The sequence below is a fragment of the Abramis brama genome, assembly GCF_963993115.1.
Source record: "Abramis brama genome assembly, chromosome: 9".
NCBI lineage: Eukaryota > Metazoa > Chordata > Actinopteri > Cypriniformes > Leuciscidae > Abramis > Abramis brama.
The window spans coordinates 39,233,233-39,250,701 of NC_139971.1; the positions used below are offsets into that span (position 1 = coordinate 39,233,233).

The window sequence follows — 17,469 nt, forward strand, 5'->3', positions numbered from 1 at the left end:
TTAAACAGCGCCTGAAGATGTTCATTTCTACACTCACTAACAGTTATAGCATTCTTTTGTATCATAATCCAATAGTGCTGGGCAAAATAATGAATATTTACACTATGTGAGAGCACTTCAGATATATTAATAATGTTTCTGACAGCAAACATGCTATAGAGTTGGGTTCACTTCGTTAGATCAGTTCTTTTGAATTGAGACCAAACTGTTAGTAGTCGTTCACACAGAATGTGCTTTTGCATTCCACTTGTTTTTCTACGTAAATATGCTAATCAACGTGTTTGACCATTGCATTAAAATTCTTGTCTATTATCATGTATGTACATGATGGGGTATAAAACATTTTGAGATTGTCCACTTTCGAACACTTACATAATAGTAATTTCAGGTCAAATCAATATTATCCATCCATCCATCCATCCACTAATTTAGGTGCCTTGTAACAAGTGGGGTATCGTACAATTATCTTATCACAAAATAAAACCTTTCAAAATGAACACCCTGACAGGCGTTTATAGTATCCCTATATGGAAAAAATGCTTGGAAACATCAGCCCAAATTTCCAATGAATGCCATATCTATGAATTTTAGATATGCCATTCATTGGGAACTTAATAAATTCTCTGTGAAATTCTCATATTCTGAACTAAAATAACTAAATAAATTGCAAAATAAGTGTATGCAATGCCACATGCTTCAAAAAACAAACCAAAACAAACGTGTGACCAGCACTGACCCGTCTCGGGAGGGTTTATAGCGGACGAAGGGTCCGCTGAGTCCCGGCACTCCCAGTGCAGTGGAGTTAAACCCAGAGGCTGGACTGGAGAAACTAGCCGAAGGGTTTCTGTACACCATCCCTCTGTCCCCGCCAAGAGGAGACACACTGTAATGGTTCTCTGGGTAACTGACAGGCCTGTGGGAGGAGACGGAAATAGCTTGTGAGAAGAAAAACAAAGCCAAAATATGTGCCTAATAGTTGGTTTTCCTAAGATTTTATCCATATGCCGAAATGCCTCACCGTTTAGCAGAGATGTGTTGGGGCTCTCTGTATGGAATGGGGACCAGAGCTTTGTGGGCACGGCTGGGGACTGGTGGGGGTCCGCTGGGGGTCCAGCGCTGGGCAGAGCTGTGTGTACCCGGGGGACTGTCCCAACGCCATACTGGGGTCCGCTGCCCCCCACGATACCCAGCAGCCACTGGCTCCGCTTCTCCCTTCTGCTCCATCATCTTCATCTCGTACTCCTCTGTACAGCCCCTACAAACACACAAACATTACATAAACCATTCAAATTTACATATGCAAATACCTTCAGTACTCTAAAATTGTTCATCCGTTCATAACTCAACATATCTATATATTAATATTAATTATATTCATTTTATATAATTATACTGTAATTTATATAAATATACCGTTTAATTTATACACTATTGTCCAAAAGTTTGGGGATGGCAAGATTCCCTTATTTTAATTCCTCACCAAGATTCAATTAATTAAAAACGGTAATATCATTAAATATTATGAAAATTTAAAATGACTGTTTTGTAATTTATTCCTGCGATGCAAAGTTGAATTTTCAGCATAATGACTCCAGCCTTCAGTGTCACATGATCCTTCAGAAATCATTCTAATATGCGGATTTGCTGTTCAAGAAACATTTATTATTCTAAGTGTTGGAAACCTAATTTTTGTTGTGATTCAGGATTTCATGATTCAGGATAGAAGAACATTTATTTGAAACATAAATCTTTTGTAATATTATAAACGTCTTTATTGCCACTTGATAAAACGAATGCACCTTGCTGAATAACATAATTATTATAAAAGTATTTCTTAAAATCATACTGACTCCATACTTTCGAACGGTTGTGTAAATAAATATATTATTATTACTTCTGGGAACAACTACACCTCAACCACCGAAACCGTCTGATTCAGTCACGCCCTCATTTGAAACAATATTTCCATAGAAGTCTATTTTTGCCGTTTAATATTTCAGATAAACCCAACCCTTAACAACACGTAAAGACAAAAACTGTAGTTGGACTTTTATAATGTCAGTTTCTTCCTGTTTAAATGAGTGGCTGTTGGTCAGAATAACCTGGAATGAGGATTCAATGTCCGATTGGATTCGATTGCTAAGGCGACTATGGTGATTGTGACCATTTTAAAGCAGATGAAAACTCTTCATCCCGTGTTAAAGTTTAGAGATTTTAATGGATGGTTGAGCAAATGGTTCTGTAGTAATTCGAGTGTGTGCTTAAGCATCTGGTTTACTGGCAGATTAGTCCCAAATCCCTGTTGACCAGTACAATAACCTCTACTGAATGCCAAACAGAATGAGACGCTCTCATCAGCGCCAGAATCCCTCTGGGTCTCTCTGCTTTCTGATGATGATGAGAAACTGAAACCCACTCTGAACCCCTCACGCTGTCAGCACTTTACCACAAGGACTCAAGACGACGAGGTAACTGTCCTTTGAGCTTTATCACTCTCATCTACCCTCATTTAGATTGTCAGAACCTTTTCCTGTTAAAGAAATTAATACTTTATTCATCAAGGATGCATTAAATTGATAAAGAGTGACAGTAAAGAGTAAAGACATGTATAATATGGCCACGTTCACACAGCAGCAGAATAAAGTTGTCATTCCTGTATTTGAGTCCTTAATACGGTTACATTCACTCACAGTTCAGTTATTTATGGCAGTGACAACCGCATTCTATAACCAAACTCACACCCGTAAATTTTCAGGACTCACAACCGCGTTCTCAGAAACCCTGCAATGTGTGAAGCAGGCTGGACGATATATATCAATTGGACTCTTGCCATGTCAAAATGACAAGACTTCAGTTTTATGGACGTCGCCATCTTTGATATTACTGTTCACCTGATATTCCAGCCCTTAAGTAGCACCTTCTGCTCCCTGACATCTATATTTCATACATCATACTTATTGTGTGCTGCTACCTATTATCATCCTCCATTCACATGGAGGGAGAAAAAGACAGTCAAACCGAGAGTCAGAAAGCCAAAATGAGACAAAAGAAAGCAAGGAGGAGAGGGAGAGAAGGAGGGGGAGAGTGGAAAGCACACCAGGCCCCACATGGTTTCTGTCTAATATACCAAAAAAACACTCTTTTGAAGACCACAAGGACATATGAACTAGCCCTGACTGACTACAGACACGTATAGAGAGCGGATGGAGACGGATGGACGGATGTTTATATAAACCTGCCAGCTACATAGAGGTCCAAAAGTCTGAGAGCTATTGAAAATACTTCCATTTAACATTTCTTTTGTGTTATAATTTAATACATTTTTCATAAAAAAATATATATTATGAACATTAGTGAAAATTTCATTAAATGTAAGAAATTATTAGTATTTGCTTCGCCCCCTTTTGCTTTAATGAAAGCAGAAGTTTGTGTAAAAGCTGATGATCTTCTGACTTTCTGTACAAAGAGTCACATGATCAATGTCACAAATGTACTTATTTAATCAGTGACCTAGTATGGAGTCCCACACATGACATGCGGGGAGGGAAAAAAAGCAAGATATTGTGGTCACAACTTCAGAATCTGCTCCCACGACTTTATTCACTCCCTTTGTAGTTAAATCATGGCCACGAGTCGCGATGAAACGGCACGATTACAAACCGCTCTCTATCCGTATAACCGTACTGGTATAAAACCGTACTGGCGTGAAGTGACATCGCCACTCAGGATTGGTCACTTGTCTGTTGCGTGGCTATCAGTTTTTCTGTAGCTGGCCAAGTGCGCTATTTGATTGAAGTAAACACAAGTTAATAATAAAATTTAAATAAATATCTGATCATCCTCCATCATTTTTTTCTGCCGCATGTCATGTGTGGGGCTCCAAAACATAAAAATAATGCAAAACATAAAATAATCTTAAAATAATAAAAATTTTAAAGCACATTTTGGTAACACTTTATTTTACAGTGTCTCTGTTACCTTACATGTACTTAGTAAAGTAATGCCAGAAATTATGCATAATTACATGCAACTAACCCTTAACCAAACCCTAAAGTACATTAATATTACATAGTACTTAATTGTATAATTACACTGTAACAAGTTCACCTTAAAATAAAGTGCACCTTACGGTAACACTTTAAAATAAGGTTTTATTTGTAACATTTAACTAATGTTAAAAATGAAACCTTATTGTAAGATGTTACAGAAATATTTAAGATTTGGGTTACACTTTACATTACAGTAGTTAACATGAACTAACAATGAAAAATACTTCCAAATCAGTTTTAATCTTAGATAATATTAATTTCAACATTTACTAATACATTATTAAAATCAAATGTCATATCAAATGTTAATATTATTTAATGGACCTGAGCTAACATGAACTGACAATGAACAGATGTATTTTTATTAACTAACATTAACAAAGATGAATAAATACTGTAACAAATGTAATGCTCATTGTTAATATTAGTTAATGCATTTACTTGCGTATAAAGTGTTACCAATATTTCTTATTTTACATCATAACGTTTCTTTGTTCAAAATTAAGACAAAAAAACAACAACAACAAAAAACACACACCCTATTTTCAATGTGGTCTCAGACTTTTGGACCCTACTGTACATTATGCTTAACTTAGAGAAAATGACAAATTCTCAGACAATTATCAGCACATGCAGTTTCTTGTTAAAGACACACAATTCTTCAGCACACAATAATGCTTCCTAATCAAACAGACTGAAGCCACTGGTGGACAAAGACTAGAAAAACCCTGAGCGTGAAATTACAGCCTCGTGTTGCTACACTGGAGATCTTCCTCCTCAGCACTGAAAGAGTGCTGTCAGCTCCAGCACTCCTCTTTTACTGCCATCCATTCATCTACCCATCCAACACCTACACTGTGTCCAAGTATTTTCATTCCTTTGTCATTTCACAGCTGTAATATATAACTGAGTTCCAGCATGTCACGTCCATCCTCTCTTTGTCTCCAAGCCCATCACTAACCTCTGCGTGTAGACCAGATTGTTGTATCGGATGTCCGCAGCAGCGCCATGAGGCTCTGACTGACAGCTGAAGTACAAACCAACCCTGACAACCGGACACACACGCGCACACACACACAGACTTCTGTTCTCCCCACCCCTCCAATCCGCTCTTTCACTATGATAACAAGAGGAAAGAGAGAGAGGGAGGGAGAAATGGAGGGAGAAAGAGGAGGAGGGGTGTTTCTTTCCTCTGTATGTAACACCCTCCCACTTTGTTTCCCAGCGAGGAGACGCTCAGACATGCCTCAGCATCTACGATCTAAATATCCTCTCCCTGTATGCTAAACACGCTGTCCGTTCTGTCACGCCGAACACATTTCTTAATTAAAACCCCTTATTTATGTATTTTTAGCCCCTCAGGCTTTAAGTCTCATGCAGTCTGCTCCCCTGGCTCTCCTTGACAAACAGAGACTGGACCAGCGAGAGGGAAAAAGAAACAGAGGACGGAAAGCAAAAGAGATAGAATGACAAAAAGACAAGCATGTTGAAGCATGCAATTAGCACGCTTTTCGTTCCTCTGCACAGTGTGGGTGGGGGTGTTGGGATGCATGTGTGCGCGAGAGAGAACGTTTCAAATAGAGTTTACTTGTGTAATTAACCACAACGGCGAACACATGTCCCTCTAGCATGCAATCAAACACACTGCTGCTGAGTAATTAGTCCCTTACAGGAGCCACTCAGCAGAAAGTTCAGAGACATGTGACACTAAACTATGCAATATTATACACAATGTGCATTTGAAATGTAAATAAAAAATACTTTCGATTTTTAGGACCAAACCAGTGTTTGGAAGTCTGCATACGTACCTTTTCGATGCAGCAAAACTGAGGCTTCACATAATCACCGTTTTCATTTGTAAACTGTTCCATCCCTCTCTCCTCTCCTCTTCTAACACTCTCTTTCTCTCTGTCCTTCTCTCTCTCTAACACTCCCACTCACTGTTCCCCTGAGAACCGAGGCGTCTGCCAACGTTCTCAAAATCTGGTGAGTGCCTGTGTGTGTATTTGTGCGCGTGCCTGTTTGTGCACCAGACAAGGAGGAGGTACGAGCGAGAGAAACAAAAGCTTTTCCCCTCTCGTTTGAAGATGTGTGTTATGTTTTTAGTATCACCTATAAAAACAGTGAACCCTCAGTGAAATCTTTGAGTTGTGTCAGAGGGGTTTCCAGCTGGAGGGCATCTGCAACAAGCAGCATTAAGTCTGCCACGAGGCTCGTCATTAATCTTTTCAAAACGAGAATGTGTCTCCAGAGGGGTGTAAAGTGCAAAACACCAATAACAGCAGCCCTGTCAGAACTGAAATGTGCTGCTTCCCAGATTTTAGGCTTAAAGTTGCTGTTTCCAGTACAGACTTGATGAATTGAGGTTCCTTCCTTTATCTGTCAGAGAACGTCTATTCTGTTCTGACTACATTTATATTTTGTGTTTGTCTTATTCAAAGAAAAGGATTCCAGGATTGCACAGGATTTCAGCCGTGCTGTCCTCTACTAATTGTACATCTGGCATTCTTGAAAACATCCACACAAACAGGCGTAACGAAGGGATTTGATGCTCTCTCTAGATCTCTGGAACATCACAGGCAACAGTACACCGAACGAAGGAAGCAGTCGATGCTCTTGTCTCTATATGAGACAGGCTGGAGTCTGACAGTCTTTAATGGTGTTCTCCGTTAATGATTTATCAAAGAAGCATGAATTTAATGGAGTCACAAGAGCTATCTAACGTTCTGATAAAAATGTTGGGCTAATGGCTCTTTGCTATCCTCTGCAGGGATATTCAATTAAAGTTCTTAGAGTTACAACTTGTACATTTTCTTCCCAGCAAATGGCCAAACAATCATAAGCTTAAACTGATTCAGGAGTGAGTTTCTAGTATATAGTATGAAATCAAATAACCCAAATTAGTGCAAGAGCAATTATATGGCATTATGGCTCTCTCATCTGATTTTTAAATGCACCAATTAACATAGTTTGTCATATATCAAACATATATCAATTAATATAAATATAAGTCAATAGTTACTGAAGCTTAATTCAGCTTCAAACATGTCATTTTTAAAATCTTTGTAGATGCCACACCAGAATTCCTCAAATCTGACCCTGGATCCTCAAAGCCTCAAACTACCTGTAATTTTCTAGTAAAGCCGGGTTCACACTGTGTGATTTATAATAGTTCTTTATGACTGTTGCCATTCATACTGTACGAACATGATTCTCGCTGTAAGCCATGTCACACTGTGGGATCTCAGTTGTCAATGTCAGACTGTACGACAGTCAAGGCGCGTTAAAAATGGATACACACAAGAAGACTTGACCAGAGTTTTACATAACAATCCGTGACACGTTTAGTGATGTGAGCTGCATTTATATGCGGGGTAGAAATGGACAAAAAATCTCTAGCGTTAATTTTGATCATGGCTTTTCTTTAAAAAAAAATGTGGAAAAAAATTAAGACGATGTGTGTGGAGCAAGTGGTGGTTTGTTGTTGTCTCACTAATTGCATGTTCAGCTTCGGTGCTCATATTGATTTTTAATTTGATGGTTGTTGTGGGATAAGTCACACTTCAGGACTGTGCGCCAAATCTTCTGACACTGGCAGGTCAAATTTTATAGCAATTGTACTGGCTATCTGTAAACATGTCAAACTAACGATCGAAGACTTCAGATTTTAGCCTAGGATCAGAGGAATCTTTTAGGATTCACAAAATTTGTCTCAGATGGTCAAATCATGGCTAAAATTGCACAGTGTGAACCTGGCTTAACTCTGATTTGAGGAACCCTGTGATATACATTGTATATGAATACCAGAACAACAGTGTGAATGTGTAATGTATTGTTGGGGAACTGTCATTCCTCTCTGCCACATCAAAGTATGTGTCTATGTATCTCATGCATGCTGCTTCAGAAGTGGCTTCTGTGATCTAATAAATCATAAAGTATCTTGTGATGTTTACTGTTTTGTGAGGTAGTTGACTGACACACAACAGACAGCATTTGATATCTCAAACAGCAGCCATCTACACCAGCAAACTCAAAGAATAAGTGCAAATTCCCAAAGGCTCACCTGCGGGCCCCACCCTCTTCATAAGGTGGAATAATGACCACTTTTACAGTGACCGACGTCCGCAGTAAGTCGATCATCTGCTCGTGGGAGAGCGTCACCGCTGCAACCTTGCAGATTTCTACCAATCGGCTGCCCTGCCGGAGTCCCGCCTGCCAAGCGAAACCGTATTCCTCCACCTCGGACACCGTTCCGTCCAAACGCACATGGAAACCAAGCTGGCCTAAACCATTACGTCGCAATGTCATATCAACCGTCTCACAACCTACAGTCAATGCCTGCAAGGGAAAAAAAAGAGACAGACAGAAGCTCAGAGACTATAAGGGTGTGTTCACATTTCGTTAGCATAATTGCCCAAGTCATTTTTTAATTAATTATTTCTTAGGCAATTATGCTATGAGGCTAACGATTTGTAGTTTGGTTGGCCACATGGTCCACTTAGCGTTCACATTGGCATTTTAACACCGAACCTAAATGCATTTGGATATGTTCACAACCTGATTGGTCAGCTTTTATTAGATATATTTTGTGACGAAACTTACAGAACATCCTAAAACGATGCTGTGTTCTGGGCTAAATGCGCTCACCCTACATATGATGGTATTTTGACCAGCTGAGAACTCGTGAAGAGCTTATAAAATGTGTAAAAGAGTCAAAACAGCGTCAGTAATCCCTCCGTCACACACACAAACGAAGATCTGCTGCGAGGAGACGCGGTTCTGATGCCTGTACTGAACTGTGATGGGCAACATCACGACTATCACGAGAAAAACATACATGCTTGAGCATTCTGTCCTTTTTAGGGTCGCATCTTGTGACATCATGTCCCGCTTTTGGTTCGTTTAGATGTCTTTGGCCGGTGTTGCATTCATTTTTCATACGAACCGTGCCAGAGTTTGTTTGGAAGTGGAAGTTTGGATTCAGATGGCAGCGTTCACACTTATTCAAATGAAACGCACTAACAGAGCAATCGCACCAGGGTTCGTTTTAATCGAACCAAAATGCCAAGTGTGAACACACCCTAAAAGGCACATCCAATAACACAAACCAATAACTTCTATGTATGTTGTATCAGTACCTTAAGTCTCTGCAGCACCTCTCTGATATCTTGTGCGCTGCCCTCGGGTACCCGTAAGGCCACATGGTCTCCTCTGCCATAGAAAATCTTCAGCGCAAGTCTTTCTGCCGTCCAGCCAATCACATCAGCACAGAAACAGTTAAACACCACCTCTTTGGTGGAGCAGTCCGCCAGCACTATATACTCATTGGAGATGGCAAGAGCACAAGGAAGCTCGGCGCCTCCGCCACTGTAGTCCTGCGCAAGTACGCGCCAAATAAGCGCCCCGGCGGCACCCATTTCCGCTGCTTCGCGAGCCCGGACGCGTTCTTTGCGTTTGGAGGCCAGAGAGATGAGATTGTTCAGTTTGCCAGCTGTGTCGAGCGGCGTAGTGGAAACACAGTTCTCCGCCAGGTCCCTCAGGTAGCCTTGGCGCGTGCGGGTTGCCATGGCGTGAAACTTCTCTGATTTGTGTGCAGCATTCTCTGCATTAATGATCTTGGCCAGAAGAAAAGCACGAAAGGCAGCGGGGTCACGGAACATCATGCCATTTGAAGGTATCGCCGGACCAAACGGAGGGACGTCCTTCATGCGGGTCACTGCCACACTATAAGAAGAAGAAACAAAAAAAGAGCAAATGGCGTATTTCAACCAATCCCAGCAGAGCTTTCGGTCACTGAACAATATTTTCCATGACATATCTCAATAATCAGCTACAGGCAAAACATGCAATACTGTGCTTAGCCAGGGTTGCTATGGAAACAAGGCCAACCTGTAGCAGGTGTTGTCAGAGCAAGGGTTGTGCACACGGACAATGACGAACACGTGCTGGAAGTGAGAGCGAATATTCTGTGGAGTGAACGGATGGGCTCCCGGCTCCTGGAATATAATCGTGACTATATCATTTCCTATGTGCCTCTTCCTCAGGAGCTGTGAAAGAAATGAAAGGGAGAAATTCAATGCAATAAAAAGCTAGGAAATGTAAGAAAATGCTGCCACAGTGCCAGGGGGTGTTGCTCTGCGTTTGCTAGGGCGTTCTAGATGGTTACTAGGTCTCAAACCAGCCACATTCACGGACTGTCTTATGCATATTGCACACAAAACTAGCAAGCTTTACTCTGATTGGCTGACTTTATTCTGGAAGTGAGGACACACTGGGTTTTTTAATCAGTCTGACTGGAAACAAAATGAACTGTCAATTGAACAGCTTTTACATAAATAATAATAGATTACAGTGAAAAAGTGTAAACTGACATTCCCAGAGTATTATTCACAAAATATGAAAAACGTTACTTGAAAAAAATCATTTTATGTTTCTTGATTTCAACATCTTATTTTTTTGTTATCAGTTATTTACATCAGTTATGAGATTTATGTTATATACACAGAATAAATAAATAAATAAATATTATATTATTATTATTTTTTTACATTGAAGTTCTGGCAACCACATGCAACTTTTTCATATCTTTGAAAGAGCCTTAAGACTTTTGTGTGAGGCACTCTATATGAAGATTAAACTAGATGGTCATAAAAGGGCCCACCCTTAGGTCTCTGTGATATTTTAGAGTCTGGAAAAGGCTCTGATCTTTCCTTCAACAAGCCCTACTTTATTGTTTAATGCACACAATGTACCCGTAAAAACAGATATGAAAAAGAGATTGCAAGTGTGGAAGAGTAGGAGAGAGAGAGAGAGAGAGAGAGAGAGAGAGAGAGAGAGAGAGAGAGAGAGAGAGAGAGAGAGAGAGAGAGAGAGAGAGGATAGAGTGTTCTGTTGAAGGACACAGAAAAAAAAAAGGGAACTGGCAGAAATCTCTTCATAGATGCACAATGAGTCCTCTGGTGAGAGACACAGAGGTGTGAAAAAGCCTGTTAACAGCACTGCAGCACAAATCTGAGAGACAGACACTAAAACACAAGCAATAAAATGTACTTATGTTGTTAAAAGATCATGCTGTACTAGGATTACATTTCCTGAAGGAAATACCAGTGAGTGCAAGACAGCAAAGGTGTAGTGCATATCTTAGGTTTTGGTTCTTGGTGAATGAAATGCTGCATCTGAGTCTGTTTGCCATGGTCACAACACTCAGATTCAACATATTTGCTCTCTAAGGACAAGAATTTTGGCCAAATTAATGGTAGCATTACATGTATCCTTGATGGAGAAATCCCAGAATGCACTGCAAAAAGCTCAGTGAAAACAAATCCAAGATGGCTCTTTTGGAACTCTATTGGAAACACTTGAGTAAGTTGAGTCCTTAATGTGAGGATTTATAACATATATTATTAAAGGCGGATATAGGGCTTTTGAAGATGCTTGGAAACCCATTATGTGTTTCTTGGAAAAAGGAAACAATGGGGATATATCTGATGGTATATTAGAAGATATGTAAGGAAAGTATTGTTGGATGCGTCTGGTACTAGGAGGCCTTAATGTATTTTTATTTATTTTTTATTTTTTGTGGGTGTGTATGTATTTGTTGGTGTATATATTGATTTGTTTCCCTTTCTTTTCATTTGATTATCTGTATGTGAATAAGTGAATGTTTATGTCAAAGTTTGTGTTGTCATATTATGTCATCTTTGTTATATAATCTAAAAAGCAAACACTACAGCTATATTAAGCTTATTAAGCAACGCAGCTGTTTTCAGCATTGATAATATAACTGTTTTCTGAGCACCACATCAGAATATTAGAATGATTTCTGAAGGATCATGTGACACTGAAGACTGGAGTAATGATGCTGAAAATTCAGCTTTGTAATCACATGAATAAATTACAGTTTAAAATATATTTAAATAGAAAACTGTTATTTTAAATTGTAATAATTTTTCACAATATTACAGTTTTTAACTGTATTTTTGATCAAATAAATGCAGCCTTGTTGAGCATTAGATAGTTCCTTAAACCCAACTTTCACATTTATATTCCAAAAGCTGGAATGAAAAAAAAAGAAAAAAAAATTTATTAATGGAAATTTTTTACCAAATGAAAAAAGATCAACCGTTTTTTGGGTGCGTAGATAAGTGTCTATAGCATTACTTTCATATGAAAAACAAAAAGCCAGGAGTGCCATTCTCCGCTGTTATGTAGGAGTTGATTTGTCTATTCTAAGCTGTGAACAGGGCTGCGTGTGCTGCGAGTTACATGGACTCATCTGAACTCTCTCTAAAGTACTAGGAGAGCTGACAGCAGAGATGCTGAGAACCGATGTTTAAAACTGCTGTTAATCAACATAAATAGACCATGAAATTAAGAGTATCTCTATGTGTTAAAGAGTCAGAGCAATAGAGGCTGCCCACCCGTTCACAACAGTGTGAGGGCATCAATTATATAAGCTATCTTACATTTCAAACACACACAAAGGAAAAAACATGGAAACACTGCTCTTCCGTGAATACTGACACTATGAGTCCAGAGGGGGGACACTCCTGTTCCCTGAGATTATCCTACAGCCTGACATCCCGTTCTATCTTCGCTACAACATCCCTTTCTTAATCGCTACAACACACTCCCATTTGTGTGTGTGTGTGTGTGTAACATATAAATATCTGAAAGATAAACACTGCCCTCTGCAGTTCAAATGAATTAACTTAAAGGTCTGCACAACCAAATATGCACAACCAGTTTTTTAAATATCTTTATTATATTATATTATATTATATTATATTATATTATATTATATTATATTATATTATATTATATATCTTCCTGGTCTTACTGCATACATTTTTAGTGCATGTTTTAAGGCAAATAAATAAATTTATTTTCAAAACAAATTTTGCTGCCTAATATAACCCAAGCATCAACTAATAAATCAAAAATATAAATAATAACATAACATGTTTCATCCCAATCCCCACTGAACCCACACTGCAATCAAATACCAATAGATAATTAATAATAAAAAAAAAAAATGTAATGCACCTGTCTTATCCTCTTATACCCTGTATTAAACCAAGCTAAATAAAACATGATACATAAATAACAATAATTATTAAATATTAAAAATGTTACTGAAATGTGTTGAGATGAATTCAAGTCTCTCCTTCTATTATTTCCCTTTTAATAGTCTATTTCACTCAGAAATACATCACACTATGCAAGTTAAATGTGCAAATACTGAATCATGTTGTCTTTAAGCCCGTTTTTAATGAATGTTTTTAGGTCAAAGCTGTTGACTCATATGCATGAACATGAAACTTCCTGAGGGCAAAAGATGCCGCATTACTGGATTTTAATCAACAGTATGGAAATCACTTGACAACCACACCCTGCTCTGATTCATACAGCAGTGCACATACAAACAGAGGGAGGACTTGACAATAACGAACCAAAAGAGAAAAAGCGAGAACAATTCCTTCATAACCACATGTAACAAAAAATATAGACTGTGAGTGGACGTTCAGAAGCTGTGGCTCTGTGAGTGGACGTTCAGAAGCTGTGGCCACTCCTTTTGAATGAAAAAAAGAGTTGTTGGCACATCCACTGGATTTACTGCTGCCACTTCATAAACTTTACTACCATTCCAGATGTTTCTTTGCAAACTGGGTCTGCCACATACAGCCCCACCACAAACACACTGGCGGATAAGAGCAAAGAAAATGAACAGCATCTGAACAATGTGCAAGGCAATCTGGGAGTCTGTCCAGGTGGGAGAGAGGGGGGGGTGTGTGTCAGGATAAGTTGGGTCATGTCTGTGCTATACAGGCTCTTAGATGCACTGGTGAGCATGTGTGCGTTTCATACCTGTTGAGGATTATTGGGCATGTATGGAAGCATGGTGGACACGTGAAACATGATCTCGTAGTCCTGATAGGTGGTATACAAGGAGTGTGTTCCAGTTGAGTCCGCTGTTAAACATACACATGCATATTAATGATTATGACGTACAGTGAAGTCCAAAACTCTGAGACCACATTGAAAATATAGACTAAAAGTTCAAACAAAACTAATGTATATTTTATTCATGATGATCAGGATTTACACAGTTCAAGTGCTGTATGTTTATACCGCCTGTTATGTGCTATTCACTTTCACACTGTTGCTAAAGATGTTACTTTGTACACTCTTCATATCGCAGCCCTGCAAAGATGACAGAAAACTTGCAATTGAGAACATGAGAGCAATTGCATATTAGATCTAACATTTAATGGTGATTAAGCACGAACTGGACGCATCAGTGAATGGTGAGATATTTTGCTAAATAAAATGATCCTGCCAGAACTTTATTATAAGCGAGGTTTTACGACTTTTCAATGTGGATGAGAAAATGTGAAATGCTTGAAAATGCTAGTGTGGACGGAGAGCGTTTTATCGCTTGACACTTCAACGTGTTGAGCCTTTTTAGGAAACATGTAAGAGAGACAGAAAGCCATGCTCACTTTTGGTGTCTAGCTGGGCAGCATATTTGTTGAAACCCCTCAGACACACAGTTTCTCCCAGCAGATCGAGGAAGGCGGTGAAGGCTGGCGTAGCCTCTTCATTGTTGTACATCTCCTCCTCCGTGCTCTGCCCCGCTCGACACAGCAGGATGCCCACTTTGTGTTTCTGACTGAGCTATAGAACACACACAGTTGCAGAGCCGGTGTTACACACACACACACACACACAAATACATGAAATAACACTTCCTTTTATAATGTTTGGGAATGGACTTTTGACACTTGACTTTCATCAGTCAGGATGTAGTGTCCGACTGGTCATCCTTTACTCACCCCCTGCTCGTCCAGTTTAAGAAGCTGCTCTGTGACCTTTGGCGTGCTGAGAGCCAATCGCAGACAGGACACGCTAAGCTCTGGAAGCACATACTCCAGAACTTCTTTTAGAGGCAAACCACGAACCGTTCCGTGCTTCGCTGTGGACAGAACCGAGTCCTCCAGGATCGCTCCTCGCAATGTGACCAGCTGCAGCAGCCACAGGAAACCATGTGGGGAGAAACACACACACACACACACACACACACACACATCATCATCAAATACCATCATATAACTGACCGAATATCCTCTGAGAGCATGTGACAGAGCATGAGAATGATTATGAATGGCTGAAAAATGGTGTGCAGAAGTGCCCACTGTGTGGCATCCTTTCCCCACTGCTCCCCGATTCATTGCTTGCAGCATCTCTGTTAACCTCTCACATGCTGATGCTAAAGCCATTAGCTACTGTAAAATTAGTACAAACAGGTGGAAACACTGGAATTCTTATAATAGTTTGTTTTTGAGGCTTGTATTTCTGATTTCTTGTGGCATTAGTCACACATCTGAAGACATCATATGACTGGGTCACATGAACAGCCACCCGATCAATCATTCAACTCAAACCTTTGACCAAAATAACACTCTTGAACCAGTGTGCACGTTCAAGGCCGTTTTGAGCACATCTTTAGTGGGAATAATGACTGTGTGAGTGTGAATGACCTGAAGACGCTGCATTGTTCAGAGTGGGTGAGTTTGATGTGTCCAGACAGCCATGTAATCTGACTAAACCCAGCAGAGCTGCAGTCATACCAGTACAGCTCAGCACTTTTCAAACACGCCATTATTAAACAATGGTAACCTCATGGTCTTTATCGCAAACACGCAAGGCACCAAGCACACTCAGAATTTATTTTCACTTAATGTAACTTCATGATTTATAACACATGCCATGAACTAGAGGCATCATGCTCTTTTATATTCATAAAAATGTCATAGGTGCATAGAGAAGCCCAAAGTACTCAAAATTATTTAGTCCTGTTTTCACAGTGTCTCACATTTTGTTTTTAAAACCGCAAACAAGTTAAAAAATAGTCTCAGGATCCATACATTGTTCCCTATTGTGCCTATAAATGGCCCCAAAGGTAAAGGGGTTATATCAAATGGCCAAAAAGTCTTATTGTCAAGAAGTTTTATCAGATTTCATCAGATAATAGTGAGAACAGAGAACAATAAGCTTCAGCTTCAGGCACAAAGAGGTAAATAAAAGTGGCTGGAGAAGCCCATGGAGTCTGTGGGTGTTTGTAGGAGAATAAATCATCCTGTCATGGGTCTTGATTTGAGCCCCAGTTTGATCCAAGTTTATTTAATTTAACTTGCACATATTTTTCCTGTTATACACACCTCACTAGTGCGAAAGATGATGCGGTACTGGTACTGGTCCTTTAAATCTTTGGTATCGTCCAGTTTCTCTCGCCGGATGCTCAGAGCCACGGGCCCCAGCTTCTCATCGTTACCAAAGTAGTTCCAGTGCTCTGTAGAGAGAGAGAGAGAGAGAGAGAGAGAGAGAGAGAGAGAGAGAGAGAGAGAGAGAGAGAGAGAATGAAAGAACATAGAGAGAGGACATAAAAAAGACAGATTAATACCATTAATATAGAAAATGAGACGATACAGAAGAGAAGAAAATAATTAATGAGGTGAAGACAATGGAGAGGAGAAAAGTGGAAGTCGATATGAAGGATGAGAGATGGAAGGAAGGACAAAGGGGACAAAGAAGGGATTTATAAGGAAAACCTACAAATCTAGGTCATGGTGGCTATCGAACTTCCTATAGGTATTATGAGCATTCAAATCTAATAAAAAAAAACATGGACAAAGCCAATACTACACACACTTTTGAGAATAAAGGAATGATTATTCTCCTGTGTTTCCTACAGGTTTTTGCAGAGGAGGATAGAGACTTCTAAAATCTGCAATCGGTCCAAACTTGCTTAACAATAACGCTATTTTTTTTACATATTATTTTGTTTTTAATGGCAATACAACATTGAATATATATATTTTTTATTTTAGCTTTAAATTTTTATCATTGCATTCAAGACAAACATAACCGCACATAATATGGTTTGTCTGTGAATCAGTGATCTCCTGTGGTCCTTTCGGTCTGATTCAACTACTGGTTCAAAAAGGACCATGCCAATCATGTGATTCGTTCACAAAAACGACTGCATGTTCCACATGCTTGTTTCCACATGTTTCCACGTGCATTTTTGTTTTTGCATGGAATAAAACATGAAAAATGCTATGGGGCATCACACTCTGCTTTGCTCTACTGATTTACTCAAAAATACTACAAAGGAAGAAGCATGATGTGAACGTAATATCCTTAAATTTTCCAGCTTTAATTTCTTGATGGCATTTGAGATAATGTTTCTTTAATCTGTCATCCGGTATTTCTCATCACATGATATGAGTTTAGTTGTTTTGTGAGGGTTCTGAAAGTTCAGGAAACTTGAGTTGAGAGAATTATAAGTCTCAGGAGCATGCGGATATGGGCTTTTTAATAACGCAGCAAAGATTTTGATACTATGCAAAATGTTGCC

At 39.3% G+C, this 17,469-nt stretch overlaps 1 protein-coding gene across 4 annotated transcripts in view; it reads right to left on the reverse strand.

Annotated features, from left to right (window-relative positions):
• The window catches only part of sipa1l3 (signal-induced proliferation-associated 1 like 3), an 85,985-nt gene that overhangs the window by 13,999 nt on the left and 54,517 nt on the right, over positions 1-17,469 (reverse strand). For all 4 annotated transcript variants that reach the window (XM_084123783.1, XM_084123784.1, XM_084123781.1 and 1 more), the window contains 9 exons: positions 16,271-16,401; positions 14,885-15,073; positions 14,552-14,726; positions 13,917-14,020; positions 9,939-10,096; positions 9,188-9,773; positions 8,113-8,387; positions 1,019-1,255; positions 737-913 (listed from right to left, as the gene is read on the reverse strand). In XM_084123783.1, coding sequence (XP_083979909.1) covers positions 737-913; positions 1,019-1,255; positions 8,113-8,387; positions 9,188-9,773; positions 9,939-10,096; positions 13,917-14,020; positions 14,552-14,726; positions 14,885-15,073; positions 16,271-16,401 — 2,032 coding nt within the window. The remainder of the gene's footprint in view (positions 1-736; positions 914-1,018; positions 1,256-8,112; positions 8,388-9,187; positions 9,774-9,938; positions 10,097-13,916; positions 14,021-14,551; positions 14,727-14,884; positions 15,074-16,270; positions 16,402-17,469) is intronic.